Source organism: Helianthus annuus, chromosome 13 (assembly GCF_002127325.2).
Source record: "Helianthus annuus cultivar XRQ/B chromosome 13, HanXRQr2.0-SUNRISE, whole genome shotgun sequence".
Classification (NCBI taxonomy): Eukaryota; Viridiplantae; Streptophyta; class Magnoliopsida; order Asterales; family Asteraceae; genus Helianthus; species Helianthus annuus.
The window spans coordinates 142,249,275-142,265,805 of record NC_035445.2 but is presented as its reverse complement, the minus strand read 5'-3'; the positions used below and the strand labels follow the sequence as shown (position 1 = coordinate 142,265,805).

The window sequence follows — 16,531 nt, the reverse complement described above, 5'->3', positions numbered from 1 at the left end:
TACAAGAAAAGAAGAATTAGTAATAATATAGACATATATTCGCTGATGACGTAACCACGTGTGACCCAAAAGCAACTGCTCCAAAAGACTTGGGAACAGTTTGAGAATGTCAAAACATAAAATGAACTACAATCTGCAGTTGCACAGCCAAAAAGAAATACAAAATTGGCTATGTTATCTATATAATATAATGTCCATTCCCATCCCAATGACTTAATTTACGGAAACAAAACTCCACCACCACCACTCCCATCCACTACCGAACCGCCTGCACCTTCTTGAAAACTATTCGCATTCATGTTATTTGCAATTAGGACTTGAAGATGTGGCGGTATAAAAGGTCTAGGAGTGTTCAAAACTAGCGGGCTAGCCGCTTGGGCCGGTTGTGTTGGATGAACCATGGCCTGACTAAGAGCCTCTGAATAAGCCCGACCTGACAAACTTCCACGCATGCGGACACTTGGTCGCCAGTTTGGGTCTGCTAGCGCATTGGCTAAAGCTGAACCCTCTTGCGTCCTAAAAGCTTGACCAAGACCACCTACACATGAGGTGCACAAAATACCAAATTTTTAATTAAGAAATCATATAGCAATTTATACATGTAAAGGGTAAATAAGTCACTTTGGGTCAAATAGGCAAACTTCACAAAACTGGCTAAAATGTAAACAGGTCGAACAAGTCGCAAGTCACGAAAAGCGTAATATAAAGCCTCCTAAGAATTTCATTAAAACTAGAATATTATTATATATTATTTGACAAAAATCACTCCAACTTTTCTAAATGACAAAATTCACCCCTTAAATTTCTAATTTTTCAAAAATGACCCTCCTACTTTCTAACTTGACAAAAAAGACCCGCATACTTTCTAACTTCTCTTTATCCCTCAAACTTTTGACATATAACCCATTCTACCCCCAAACTTTGCTATAATGTCAAAGGTAACCCTCTAACTTTGTAAATGTCACTTTGACCTCCTCAGGTTTCTAAAGCTTTGAGCTTACCCTAAAAACTAATTTCTTACGTTTTTATTTTTATGGACGTGTCCATATAAATTCAAGTTTGCCTACGCTTTAACGTAATTTGGTTTGAACACGAGTCGGGTCAATTATAAAATGTTTTTTCCATGTACGTTTTGAGTTGTACTACGCGTTGAGGTCAAATGTAATACATTTTGATTCGATGGTATAAATTTGAGTTATCATACGTTTTCACATAAATTCAGTTCGGAAACGAGTCTGGTCGATTGTAGTCTATACGTTATCATTTCACGTACAGCGCCGCCGCAACGCGCAGCGGGTAAAAAAACTACTTGTGATAATAATATAACAGTGTTTTAAACTAGTACCTCTTTGTTCTTCTGATGATATTACAGGCATAGTTGATAATGAGGTCTGAACTGGAGCTGGAGTCGGACCGCCAGTGATTTGGGAAGCTTGTGAAGCAGCGGCCTTGACATATTGATGAGCTAGTTGGTTGCTTATAGAACCGGTCATCGGAGGTACATAGTGGCGGGTTTGTTGGTTGCTTACGGACCCAGTCGTCGGACCTACATAGTGGTGGGCTTGTTGGTTGCTTATGGAACCAGTGGTCGGATCTACATATTGGTGGGCTTGTTGGTTGCTTACAGACCCAGCCGTCGGACCTACATAGTGGTGGGCTTGTTGGTTGCTTATGGAACCAGTTGTCGGATCTACATATTGGTGGGCTTGCTGGTTGCTTACTTGACCGATTGTGGGACCCACAAACGGTGGCTGCACCAAATTTGGTAGGTTGTATGACTGCTGTTGGTGAGAGTTGAAGTGATGGCCGTCTGACTGATAAAACGGACCTGAGTGAGCACCAAATTGTTGAGCTGGATGGCTTGAAACATTTGAGAGACCATGACGAACCCAATTCTACAAAGAAGACATAAATTAGGAATATAAAGCATAACTAGAGGAGACTAGTAACAAAAAATGAGTAAAACATTAATCAATTAGAAATGTGAGTCCAGGAAGACGATAACTAGTTGACCCATTGACTTATGAATGGGTAACTCGGGTTGTGTTTTTACCTCTAACAGGTCATACGGGTAATATATATAAAAGAGTAAAATGCCAAAATCATCCCTGAGGTTTGGGCACTTTTGCCTATTACATCCAAACTAAGATTTTTTTTGTAACTGGACCTGACATTTCATTTTTGTTTCCATTTTCATCCAAATCACTAATTCAGTTAAAATGTATCGTTAACTCAGGGTCAATTTTGGCAATTTCGTTAACTCAGGGACGATTTTGGCAATTTACCCATTTATTCTTTTGTTTTTTAATTTTTTTATCTTTAAATAAAAAATAATAATTATTATAAATATAATATATACATATACACACATTTAGGTCACCTAAAGTGTATTTTTAGTGCATAAAAACCTCCTAGATCATTTCATTCAAAGAATACAATAGCATTGAAAGAACATAACTTTTATAAGCAAATCAATATTTTCTTTAACTTAAAATGTGGTGGCTCAACCGGACCCGTTTTGACCAAATATCTAACCCGGCAACTTTGCAAATCTATAAAAAAAATACCTTAAATACAAACTATGAAGGTGGTAGGTAATATATGGTCTTTACTCCGTACCTGTGAGCCAATGTTCTCGGACACTGAAGGATTTGAAGCTGCGATCGTACGCATTCCTTGATACTGATCCATATAAAATCGAGAATATTGTTGCTGTCTATCGGTATTAACCATTCCTGCAGGAGTCTGAGCTGGAAGTCCTTGGATAGCAATTGGAATTCTCGTCACTTGCCTGCTAGGTGTCATGTACCTCTGACCATAACCATTACTCATACTGTTCATGTTATGCTGTTGATACTGCATACTGTAAGCAGAATTTTCAGTTTGACTTTGACCTTGCAAATTAGGACTCGTGACAGTACTGGATGTCCCGATGGCATGTGTTGGTAATGGTAACTGCATATTGTTGAAACCAGACATTAAAGTTTGACTTTGACCCTGAGAAACAGCAACATTTGATCTGGTATCTGATGTCCCACATTCGTTTTGGTTTTGCAACTGAGCAAGAGAAGGTTTTTTTTCGTTTTCTTGATGGGGATTACTGGCATCAATATCATTACCAGTATCCCCTTTTGTAAGGTCCATAATATCTCCACCCGTATTTGTAGAGGGATTAGATTGTTGGTGTAGTGATTTATCTTGTTGTTTATCCGCATGATCATCACACTCGTTAAAAGTCTCCCACGAGCCATCAGCAGAGAAATTCACATGAGAAATAGTACCACCTACGTCTTTCAAAACCTACCGACAATTCAGTTGCTTTCATTAGACAGTTTAAGAATATCAAATGAATGTAAATGGTCAGTTCTAGCGGGTTGGGTAACAACTAACAAGTTTTTGTTAACATCGACGATAGAAAAATTACATAAGAATGGCAGGTAAACAGGTGAAAAAAGGTTAGGCTTTAAACAGGTCATCTCAGTACAAATCAGTTCGACCCACAATAACTTTTTTTCTTGTATTAAACTTTATCGCGTTATTTAGCTAATTATTTGAGTAAAATGCAATTTTCGACCCAGAGGTTTGGCCACTTTTGCAACTTTCGTCCAAAGGTTTGTTCTTCCGCATTTGGATCCAACAGGTTTGAAATCTTGCTATTTTCATCCAACTCGTTAAACTCCATCCATTTTTCTCCGTTAAATGAGGGCCATTTCCATCTTTTTAGACATTTTTATTAAAATAAAAAACACTATAAGTAATAAAGATCCACCCAAAAAAAAAATGTCTCTTTAGACATTTCTCCACCCAAACCCTTTATCATCACAAAAAAAAATGTCTAGAAAGACATAAATACCCCTGACTTAACGTTAAAAATGGATGGAGTTAACGAGTAAAATGGCAAGATTTCAAACTTTTTGGATCCGGATGCGGAAAAACAAACCTTTTGGACGAAAGTCGCAAAAGTAGCCAAACCTCATAGACAAAAAACGTATTTTACTCGTAATATTTTTATTGGACCTATTTGAGATAAATATAAAAACCAAATCGATCCATTAAGTAAATGAGTCAAAACACTATTTCTACTTTTCTCTGATACTTGCCTTAGCCATGACCTGGTCAATACGGATGTCAGTGAAGCATACGGATTGACTACAATGGGGACAACGCCACGATGGTCTTCTTGAGTTAATGTCCACATAGTTTTCGAAATCAAAGCACTACAAAAGGAGTAAAAATATATAACAGACTAACAAGAGATAAGATTTGATGCATACCAAAGTAATGCAAAAATAAAGACTCACCTGAAGATGTTTGCATAAATGACCTTTGACAGGTGTTGTGATGCGTTTGAAGCTGTATAAAATAGAGATCCCAGATCCGAAGGCATATATAAGTGAAGATAAATATACGAGGCAAGAAATTAGAAATTAATAGCTTCAAAAACGAGTTCAGTGCATACCTTATGGGGCAATTTAGTGATATTCTAGATGGCCCTTAATTAACTCAATAATAATGATTTTGTATTACAATTAGAAAAGAGATTACATGGATTTAAATAGACGTAAACCCTAGCCTAATAATATAATGGGCCAATTTGTTATTTGGGCTGATATTCCCCCGCAAGTTGAGGGCGGGGAACGACCTGCAACTTGGACCTGAGAAACATGAAACGTTGAGAAGACAAGGGCTTTGTGAATACGTCGGCAATCTGGTCATCAGTCTTAATGAACTTGACATTCAACTTCCCTTTAGCAACTTGTTCTCGAACAAAATGAAAATCCACTTCAACATGTTTAGTACGAGCGTGAAAGACTGGGTTGGCCGATAGATATGTAGCACCAAGATTATCGCACCATAACGTTGGTTTAGAAGCTGTAATTCCCAATTCCCGAAGAAGAGATTCGAGCCAAATTATTTCAGCAACAGCATCGGCAATGGCTTTATATTCAGATTCTGTGGAGGACCGAGAGACGGTCTTTTGTTTACGAGCGGACCACGAGACCAGATTTGAGCCCAAATAGATTGCATATCCCCCCGTGGATCGTCGGTCCACCGGGCAACCAGCCCAATCAGAGTCTGAATATGCTTGAACAAGAGGACTAGATCCATCATTCCAACAGGAATCAGAAAAGGCATGAAGATGAGATGCAGACGAATGCCGGAAAAGGAGCCCAAGATTAATAGTTCCCTTTAGATATCGTAGGATTCGTTTAACAGCAGACCAATGGTTTTCAGTAGGTGCGTGCATAAACTGGCAAACCTTGTTGACTGAAAAAGCAATATCAGGACGTGAGAGGGTAGCATACTGAAGGGCACCAACAATCTGACGATACTTCGTCGGATCAGCATAAGGCAAGCTGTCATTTGGCAAGAGAACTGATTTGACATCCATTGGGGAGGCAACAGGTTTACATTCAGAGAGTCCAGCCCGATTAATGACATCAAGTAGGTACTTTCTTTGAGAAAGAATTAAACTGGAGGTCTGGTGGATGACTTCAATACCCAAAAAATAATGTAGTTTGCCAAGATCTTTAACTTCTAGCATCGAACTGAGCTTTGTGATGATGGAGTTAACCAGTTGGGAGTTGTTGCCAGTGATGATGATATCATCAACATAGACTAAGACATATACAATGCTACCCCGGTGATTGTAGATAAAGAGAGACGGATCTGTTTTGGAACCGTAAAAACCAACCTGTTGCAAAGCTGTTGACAGTTTAGTGAACCATGCTCGTGGGGCCTGTTTCAGGCCATATAGAGACTTATGGAGACGACACACATGATGGGGTTTAGTAGGATCAACGAAGCCAGGGGGCTGAGTCATATACACTGTTTCTTCTAGATCTCCATGAAGAAAAGCATTTTGAGCATCCAGTTGCTTTAAGGGCCAGTTGTTGGAAACCGCAAGGGATAAAACCGTACGGATAGTGACCGGTTTTACAACTGGGCTGAACGTCTCATGATAATCCACCCCGGACTGTTGCCGAAAACCTTTCGCTACGAGTCGTGCTTTGTAGCGACTGATATTGCCATTGGAATCGGTTTTCAACCTGTACACCCATTTACAATCAACAACGTTAGTATTATCGACACGAGGGACTAACGACCAGGTTCCGTTTTTGTGTAAGGCCTCTAATTCCTCGGCCATGGCACGACGCCACTCCGGGGATCGGTTGGCAACGGTAAAGGATGTGGGTTCGGTTTGGTTGGAGGTAGTGGAGGCAGTGAAGGCCGAGGGGTCAAAGGGTTGAGTTTGTTTTGGGTTTTGTCGAAGATGAGAAGGACGAGGTCGAGGTGGCGGAGGGTGGTTCTGTGGTGGTGGTGGGGGTGGAGGTGTTGGAGGGTCATTTTGTGGAGGTGGGGTCGGAGTTTGTGGTGGAGGAGGGGGCGGTGGGAATGGTTGAGTGGGTGGCATATTTGGTGTATCAAGGTCCGGAATTGGGTCAGGGAAGATAGAAGTGTAAGGAGACGATGGCGGTGGAGTAGGTTGGGTAGGTAAGGGTTGTTCGTAGGGGAAAACATGTTCGTTGAAGCGTACATGTCGGGCAATATAAACTCTTTCGGTTTGTGGATCAAGGCAGCGGTACCCATGGTGAACAGGGCTGTATCCAAGAAAGACACAAGGGAGGGACCGAAATTCAATTTTATGTCGATTGTAAGGACGAAGATACGGAAAGCACTGACAGCCAAAAACACGAAGGAAGGTGTAATCTGGTTTACGATTAAAAAGGATTTGGAAAGGAGATTTGTTGGAATTTACTCGAGAAGGAAGACGATTAATGAGGTAGACCGCTGTTTCAAAGGCAAAGAACCAGAAATGTTGGGGTAGATGGGCCTGAGCGAGAAGAGCAAGGCCAGTCTCCACAACATGACGATGGCGTCGTTCAACAGTCCCATTTTGTTCACTAGTATGGGGACATGACCTGCGATGAACGATGCCTAGAGAGGTAAAAAACGAAGTTAAGTTGCGAAATTCGCCTCCCCAATCAGATTGCACATTTTTAAGTTTTGTATTGAATTGGCGTTCTGCCATGCAAACAAAATTGGTAAACTGAGAATAAACATCCGACTTTTGATTGAGTGGGAAAAGCCACATGTAACGGGAATAATGATCAACACACAATAAGTAATATCGATAACCATCAATTGACAAAGAGGGAGAAGGTCCCCAAACATCACAATAAACCAGGTCTAAAATATTATTACTACGAAAAGTTGAATCTTGCAAATGGAGTTTAGAAGACTTGCCCATTTGACAAGAGGTACACAAAAAAGATGACAATTTATTTGAAACAGGTAAAGAACATGAAGAAACAAGAGAATTAAAAACTCGACCATGGGGGTGACCCAATCGTTGATGCCATATTGTGGAGGAAGCTTTGATGGCGGTGTAAGCAACTTTAGGTAGTGACTGAAAACGAGGAAGTCGGATGGAATATAATCCCTGTTCACTGGGGCCCCGGAGGAGAGTAGCTTGTGTAACCTCGTCCTTCACGACAAAAAAAGAAGAATGAAATTCAAAAAAGACATTATTGTCGGTACAAAATTTTTGTACAGAAAGTAGGTTTTGTTTAAGTTGTGGGACATGAAGAATATCTGAAAGTTTGAAAGTTTTATTTGAAGATGAAAATTGTTTTGAGCCAATATGTAGGATAGGAAGGGGGTTACCGTCACCAACACGGAGAGAGTCATTACCATGGTATGGCTCAGAATTATCGAAGCTGTACAAATCCGGAGAACCATGGTTGTTAGCACCTGTGTCAGGTTTCCATGTGGAATAGGAGCCAGCATCTGAAGCAGCATAATTGGAAGCAGCAAAATTGGCTTGTGCACGACCTTGAGAAGGCTGATTTGGACATTGAGACGGAATATGTCCGATTCCACACCTGTTGCAATGACCGTAAACCATATTTTGGGTGGAGGCCCAAGAAAACTGTCGTGTGGCTTGATGCTCGCGGCCCCGATTAGACCGATTGTTGCCGCGATAATTGCCCCTGCTGCCACGATTTGGACGATTGTTACTGTAGGAACGAGATGCAGCATATGCTTGGGGTTGAGGGGCTGTGTTAGAGGCTGCCGGTGATGGAGAAGTTGCGGGCTGAAGCTGATAACCGATTTGGGCAGCCATAAGTTGGAGGGACTGTAGTTGCTGCTGAATACCATCAATACCAATGGAGTTGGGTTGAACAGATGTAGTGGCAACAGCCGCAAATGGCTGTGACGAGTGGCTGGCTGCAACCGGAACCGAAAGAAGACGATTCAGCATATAATCGTGATCACTCAGCAGCCCGTGTAGTTCGTTAAAGGCAACCGGAGGGGATCGAGCAAGAAGATTACTTTTCAACCCATTATACTCGTCTCGTAGACCAGCAATAGTAAGCATAACCAAGTCCTTATCTTTTATCGGTTCACCTATATTAGCAAGAGCGGTAGCGTATTCTTGAGCACGACTCAAATAGTCGACTGGTTTTTCATCGCCTTTCATGGCGAGTTTAAGAAGCTGAGTTTTTAATGTAAATTCATGGGAAGATGTTGATGGAGCATAAGCACGTTCTAAAGCAAGCCAAATATCACGAGAGGTTTTACCTTGAACGTGCTGGAAGGAGGCTTCAGAGATAGTTGAGACAAGAACCATACGAACATGAGCATCATTAGCAACCCAACCCGGGTAACTCGGGTTGTCAGCGGTGACTTCTCCGGTGGTAACTTGTTTTGATGGGCATGGTATAGTGCCGTCAATATAGCCAAACAGATTGTTGGCAATAAGGAATGGTTCGATCATTGCTTTCCAATAACCATAGTTTTTAGGGTTAAGAGTAAAGGCAAATTTATGAGAGTTATGGGCTGTTTTTTCTTGAGTTGTGAAAGGTATGATAGCCGCCATGGATGTGGGAGATTGTTTGGCCGGAGTTTTAATGTCGGCAGGAGCTGGAGTCACCGGAACTTGCGTCGGCAGTGGGAGGGTAGGGCGGCGGCTGATTAGGGTTTTTAGGTTTGGCTCTTGATACCAAATTAACTCAATAATAATGATTTTGTATTACAATTAGAAAAGAGATTACATGGATTTAAATAGACGTAAACCCTAGCCTAATAATATAATGGGCCAATTTGTTATTTGGGCTGATACCCTTCAACTATATCGTTATCTGTCATAAAAGACAAACCAAAACCATATAGATAAGAGCCTCAAACAAGACTGTGTTTAAATCCCTATCTAGGGCTGCAAACGAACCAAACGTTCGGCGAACAGTTCGTGAACCGTTAGGAGAGAAGTTCATTTGTGTTCGATCGTTTATTAGACAAACGAACACAAACAAGAAATTCTGTTCGTTTGGTTAAATGAACGAACATGAACAGAGGTCGTGTTCGTTCACTTATGTGCGTGAACATTCAGTAACATGTTTGTTTATGTTCGATCGTGTTTTTAGTTTTTATATTTTATTTAAATACAACAAAATGACAAATAAATATTTAATAAGTGTCAGCGTATTATATATTATGTTCATGAACGCTTCTTTTTGTTCGTTTGTTTCCATTTGTGCTCACGAACATTAGTTTGTGTTCATGAACGTTTGTTTCCATCATTGCTTAAAATTAACAAACGAACACGAAGGAGTTCATTTCCTTAACAAACAAACACGAACATAAAATCTCGTTCGGTAAGTGTTCATGAACAGTTCATGAACACACCTCGTTCGTGTTCGTTCGGTTCGTTTGCAACCCCTATCAATTGTATTATTTTCTCATACATTACATGAGTATACCTAAATCAGATGCAGCAGCGACAGGTGGCATGTAATCTGGAAGAGCAGGGCAGCTTGGGTTTGTGATCACACTCATGAAGGCAACAACTATGATATATTTCCCTAACATATAGTTACCGACAGTTTAATATAAAAAATTTCAAGTACATAAATTATGTTGGAAACAAAGGGCATGTATCCAGTAAATACCATTGAACTGGCCCACCGCTTGAAGAAGATTTGTTCCATTCTTAACCAAATCTGTTATGGGTGTTGGAATTTGCGGTCCAGGATCCTGATATAGTAATATTAAAAATGAAAACCCGTTAAGTATTCACACAACCAAAATGGGCACAAGGCTCAGCATACATATGTAGCAACTACAGGTATCAAATTTGATTCGGGTTATTTTGTTTCTTTAACAGGTCAAACGGGTATAGTCATAAGCAAGCTAAAAAAGAATGGGTCAAAGTCAAACGTCCCACAACGTTTATTTGTAATGTATACAATCTACTTAAAGCAGTCTATTAAAAAGGTAAATTACTGTTTGAAAGAATGTTATTTTCGTAATAATATTTGACACGTTAATTACTAGTAGAAAGATTAATTTTCTCAAAAAAAAGTGTAATGGGTCAATCCAAACAGATCTGGCCCAATTCAACCAGTAGCAGAAACTAACCCGAACCATTTGAGTTGAGTAATATTCGTATACAAACCTTGGATATACAAGTTCTCCTATCCACTGCTTTCCCATTTAGCAAAAAGCTAAAAATGGAACATAAACATTTACGGGTCAGGCCACTAATGCATGTGTTATTTTTAAGCAAAATGTAATGGATTAAAAGAAATATATACTTGACTAACTGAGGACTTGTGATGCAAGATGACGTCTCCATATTATCAATTTGAGCAACGAACAAACACTGTAGCGAAGTTAGAAAAAGAAATAACTAAAAAAAACAAAGGAAAAAAGTTGTCAACTTGTCGCATTGCAATATTTAAATAACATTAACTTTTGGTTAAACCGTTAAACAAAATCTTAATCAGAATACTTGATAAAGCGAACAATTCTGACATATGTAAAGTTATAATATGAATATCTTACTACTTCTTCATTAGGAGATTTCGCATTTTTTGTAATATGGAAATCTTTGACAAACGCACCGTACCCCGGCTACAATATAGACAAGATGATGATTAGTTCATAGATAATGAAAAGAGTAAAATGCCATTTTTGTCCCTGAGGTTTGGTTACTTTTGTCACTTTTGTCCAAAGGTTAGTTTTTCCGCATCTGGATCCTAAAGGTTTGAAATCTTGCCATTTTCATCTGACTCGTTAACTCCATCCATTTTTCTCCATTAAATGAGGGGAATTTCCGTCTTTTTAGACTATTTTTATTAAAATAAAAAACACTATAAGAAATAAAGATCCACCTTTGTTGACTTTCCCCCACCCAAACCCTTTAAAAAATGTCTAAAAAGATGGAAATACCCATGACTTAACGTTAAAAAGTAGATGGGGTTAACGAGTCGGATGAAAATGGTAAGATTTCAAACCTTTTGGATCCAGATGCGGAAAAACAAACCTTTGGACGAAAGTCGCAAAAGTAGCCAAACCTCAGGGACAAAAATAGCATGTTACTAAATTAAAAAAAAAAACATTTGTTAACGGCAAACTGAATACTATTACCGTTGCCTCAATAAATGCAAGTATTTTACCCATCTTCATTCTTGGATAGAACCTGAAGGGATACAATAGAAGCCAAAAGATTAATTAAACAAACATAAAAACCTAAATACATATAAAAAGAGTCATCAATCATCATAAATACAAAATACCTTGACAATACTGTTGAGATGCTGTGATTAGCTGTGTTCTCCGCAAAGTTCATATCTCTAACACTGCAGAAACTTGTTGCTAACTACAATCACAATACAGTAGTCTTAATAAGAGAATTTGCTACAAAAATGGAAGAGATCTCTGTCAACAAATAAAAGTACTAATAAAACAATTTACAAACCTCAGTCCAAATTTTATGAAGTTCTTCGTTGTCCTTCTCACCGAACCACCCGTTTCTACATGCACCCTGTTAGAAATAAGGTAACGCCATTAAAAACTTCAGAAAGTAAGAATGCACAGCACATCATCAATAAGATACAAGCACAAATCAAAAACTTGTAAGGCCTTATAATGATAACTGACAATTTAAATGGCATGAAAAAAAAGCGAGATACAAGAGTACCTTCATAGAAATCATCAGCACCATGATAGCTGTTAGTAAGTGTCTATCACTTGTCCATTGACATACCTAAGCATTAAAAAAGTATAACTAGTTATTATTTTTTTAATATTAATGAGGAATGAAGTAAAATGACTATAAACTAAAGAGTAAAAAATAAACTACAGCATTGATTAAAAACAGTATGTATTACAATTCTAGTTACATAATCTAACAACGATTAACTTAATGTGTAACATATGTGAATATAAGATATACTTTATACTTTTAAAAATAATAGTTAGTAGTTTTAGAGTACATTGGAGATGTACATGTACCAACCTAAAAGTTACATAACATCATGTTGAAATACACATCAATGATCAAAGACTCGAAGAGGTCCTTACCTGCTTCAATAAGTAAGGTAACTCTAAAGCTCTGTCTGGAATTTCATTGTTGCTAACCGCAGAGTCAATACCTCTGTAATAGTCAATGCATATCTAATCAGTACCAAATTTTAATCTGTAAGGAGCTACCACTCACTAAATGACTGACTTCCATAAAAATGATTTGATGTAGTATGTTTGGATGAAATAAGTGAATGATTTCACCATGTTCAAGTTTCCTTCTGGTAAATGTTGTGTGTGTGTGTGTGTTAAAAGTATGTATGAAGTCATGAGTGTTTGTTGATGAGCAAGCAAAGCCCTAATGACTTACTGTATAATCTATTTCTTAATCTACATAAGATCTTAAAACCATTAGCAAACGATACCGAAGGTCCAGAGTTGAAATTTGAAATTGAAGCATCGAATACCGAAGGTTAATAACCAACATCAAACTCTACAAAACGTGATAGAAACGAATATTTAATGACACGGAACTTGAAATGAATTTATGATCTACTTCAGTTTCTCAATCTGAATATGCAAATTGAAATTTAAACGTGAATCACCTATTTAGGAAACAGAGAAAACGTGTTTCGTTTCCTCCTCAAAAATAACTTCAGTGAGTATGAGAGAGAGAGAGAGAGAGAGGGACAGTGTGTGAAATTGAATCACAAATAAACTATCTGCAACCTAGCATTTATTTATTTTTTTTTTAATCAATTTTTTTTTACAAAGCAATGGCAGGTAGTCGGGCAACAAGTTGCGCCGCCACCCCCTTTTGAATAGATCGAAGCACAAATAAACCTTTTGATGACACATTGACACAGAACATGAAATGAATTTATGATCTACTTCAGTTTCTCAATCTGAATACACAAATCGAAATTCAAATGCAAATCTCATGTTCAGAAAACAGAGAAAACGCATTTTGTTTCTTCCTCCAAAATAACTTCATTGCGTGTGAGTGTGTAAAATCAAAGCATAAATAAACTATCTGTAACCTGGCATTAAGGTTATTAACAAATCAAAGCACAAATAAACTATTTAATGACACCGAACTTGAAATAAATTTATTATCTACTTCAGTTTCTTAATCTGAATATACAAGTCGAAATTATACAAATCTCCTGTTTAGGAAACAGAGAAAACACGTTTTGTTTCTTCCTACAATATAACTTCAGTGAGAGAGAGAGTGTGTGTGTATTCAAAGCACAAACAGCATATCTGCAACCAAACATTTAGGTCTAATAACAATATAACAACGAGAATTTTCAGTTTTCCGCCATACCTGAACATAAAACACGCATAAATCATGTGTGTGTGTGTGAGTGTGTGCGACTGTGTGTGTATGAAATCGAAGCACAAATAACCTACCTGCAACTTAACATTTAGGTCAAATAACAAATCAACAACGAGAATTTTCAGTTTTCCGCCATAACAGAACATAAAACACGCATAAATCATGTATGTGTGTGTGTGTGAGAGAGAGAGAGGGGAAGAGAGAGTGAGTGTGCGAGTGTGTGTGTGTGTGTGTGTGAAATCGAAGCACAAATAAACTACCTGCAACCTAACATTTAGGTCTAACAACAAATCAACAACGGGAGAATTCTCTACTTTCCGCCATAACTGAGCACAAAACACGCATAAATCCTCACGAACGAGACACAAATATTACAAACACAGAACAAACTTTAAGCAAAATAAACACCTGGAGAGATGAATACAGAGATTACATATCTCTTTAACATCATTCTTCAAACCACCGCGAACGTGAGCAAACAGCCGATCAACAGCTGTCGAAATGTGAAAAGTTTTGCCGCACGACGACGTCGTACTGCCGTTCGGCGCCTGCGCCGGATTAATCACCACGCCGGCCATGCTCGCCGGAGTTTGTTATCAGTCTGACACACGTACCAACACGTAGCAACAAAAAACTGCAAAAGCAAATGGTAATGGTAATGGCGGTGGCTTGTTTGTGTACGAAACTTTCAAATTATATAAAAAAATTACTTTTGAAAAAGTTAAATGTCATTTTATTTCCTGTGGTTTGGTTATTCTGGTGGTTTAGTCTAAAGATTTGAAACATTATCATTTTAGTTTAAGTAGTTTTAAATGTTGCTATTTTAGTCTATTTTTTCTGTTAACGAGAATGGCACGTCGAATTGTCTTTCTGGTTAACAGAATTACATATAAAATGACTGAATTGTTTTTCTCGTTAACAGAAAAAATGAATGAAGTTAACTCACTGGACTAAAATGGCAATGTTTGAAACTATTTGAACTAAAAAGACAACGTTTCAAACCTTTAGACTAAACTGAAAAAATGACTCAAAACACAAGGACTAAAATGACATTTAGCTATTTTTCAAAAAACAGAAATTACGGCTTTCAAATTATATAAAATATATTTTTTTGAAAAAAAAAAACAGAAATTACAGCTCACAAAAGTCTCATGAAATAGCAATATAGCATCTTTGGTTTAGTTGAAAACGGTAATGTTGCATCAACTTTTATATTTTAGAGCATTTTTATTGGTTTGCCATGTGATATACTAACTTTTACCATTTATATCATGTATTTGATGCATATTGATTATTTTCTTTTGGTTAAGGTAGATTTTGTGTATATGTTGTGATCTTGATTATGATGTTTTAAGATACATATCTTTATGTTTATTTTTATTTTTATGTACGTTTTTATGTAATTTTTTAAAAAAAGTTTTATGTTTATTTTTATGTACGTTTTTATGTAATTTTTTTAAAAAAGATTGGACGTAGATAAAAATGATGCAGTAAATGGTGTAATTTAATTTATATAAAATATACTAGGTTAGAGCCCACGTGTACACGTGGTTTAACAAATGAAAATACTTTGAATTTGTTTGATTTTAATTAAAATAATAAAAATAATTTTAATATAAATAAAATAAACTTAAAAACCCATATGATAGGTAAAAAAAATACAACGAATAATTCAGATTTCACTAAAAAAAATTTAGTACACCACATTGGTTGTCTTATTTGTAATATTCTCATTGTTATCTAATTTGAATGTTTAATGGTCTTGATTGAAACTAAAATTAAACGTGCATAAAAGAAAGTTGCATATACATACTACATAAGTCTAATGACAAAGTGAAAGTATCTCAGCTCGTTTGTCGCATCCCCTTACCATATGGAAGTATACGATCTCGCCTATAAAAGCAACCAATTAAAAATGATTAATTTGTAAAAATAACTAACAATAAAAAAATTCAAAAAATTTCTAAACAAAATAATCTCATATGGATTACGCCTACCAACTTTAGTTCTTATATATTTATTTTATTATTACTTATATTTTATTGATATTTTTACATTAAAAGTCTAAAACGTTAGTAAAGCAATTTCTAAACAAAATAATCTCGTATGGATTACGCCTACCAACTTTAGTTCTTATATATTTATTTTATTATTACTTATATTTTATTGATATTTTTACATTAAAAGTCTAAAACGTTAGTAAAGCCATTAGTTATTTACATGTTTATTTTATTATAATTGAATTTTATTAATCTTTACTCTAAAGCAAAGATATGATAAATATAAATGGAAAACAAAATGGTAAAAGATAAAATTTATGGATTAAAATAATATATTTTTTATTTGAGATATAATCTATATCTATTTATTTAAGGTAAAGGATAAAAAGATAAAATTCATGTATTAAAATAATATTTCTTTTATTTGAATCTTATTAAAAATATATTATCTATATCTATATATTTAGGAGGGAAAAAACAATTCAGATCAACTCATAAAATGCCATGTGTCCTCATGTGATTTACTTTATTATATGTATAGATTATGTAAGAGAAGTTAAAGAAAAATGTAAATAAATTTTAAATAAAAAACAAAAAGAAGAGAGTCAAGTCCCATGCCAAATCATTGTACGAATGGTAAACGTTATCCTGTGAATATATTTAATTAATTGTTAAACAACTAAAAGCGAGGGTTTTCTCTGAGTTTTACTTTTTGTTCTCATCCTTTAAAGTTGGATGAAGAAATACAAACTCAATTCCCATTGCATGTAATATATAATATGGGAAAATTACCAGACTAGCCGCTTGACCAGCCATTTTACGAAAATAGCCATTTGACCGGGCTTAATGGACCTTCCTATCGAAGTGAACTCCCATTTTTATG

At 36.7% G+C, this 16,531-nt stretch overlaps 1 protein-coding gene across 7 annotated transcripts; it reads right to left on the bottom strand.

Moving 5' to 3' along the window:
• LOC110899572 (E4 SUMO-protein ligase PIAL2) lies at positions 1-14,963 on the bottom strand. Of its 7 annotated transcripts, XM_022146455.2 has the most exons (19): positions 14,057-14,963; positions 12,370-12,442; positions 11,987-12,052; positions 11,765-11,830; positions 11,583-11,665; positions 11,434-11,485; positions 10,849-10,917; positions 10,599-10,666; positions 10,460-10,508; positions 9,954-10,038; positions 9,765-9,866; positions 9,128-9,146; positions 4,460-4,492; positions 4,302-4,353; positions 4,101-4,217; positions 2,620-3,300; positions 1,679-1,895; positions 1,346-1,582; positions 1-538 (listed from the first exon to the last, which is right to left on the bottom strand). In XM_022146455.2, exons 1-19 carry the CDS (start codon positions 14,224-14,226, stop codon positions 219-221), a joined length of 2,559 nt encoding a protein of 852 aa, XP_022002147.1. In that variant the 5' UTR covers positions 14,227-14,963; the 3' UTR covers positions 1-218. The 7 variants fall into 7 exon arrangements, with proteins under 7 accessions (XP_022002147.1, XP_022002146.1, XP_022002145.1 ...); XM_022146454.2 differs by having other exon boundaries at positions 1-535; positions 1,346-1,895; positions 14,057-14,961; XM_022146453.2 differs by having other exon boundaries at positions 1,346-1,895; positions 14,057-14,957.
• Positions 14,964-16,531: the final 1,568 nt, after the last annotated feature.

Bases quoted from the DNA above. Each gene is read 5' to 3' on its own strand.
- LOC110899572 (XM_022146453.2), bottom strand. From the start codon at position 14,226: ATGGCCGGCGTGGTGATTAATCCGGCGCAGGCGCCGAACGGCAGTACG. The intron at 9,867-9,953 runs GTATTTACTGGA...ACTATATGTTAG, and splicing joins AGCGGTGGGCCAGTTCAATG to GGAAATATATCATAGTTGTT. The intron at 4,354-4,459 runs GTATGCACTGAA...TATTTTATACAG, and splicing joins TCACTAAATTGCCCCATAAG to CTTCAAACGCATCACAACAC.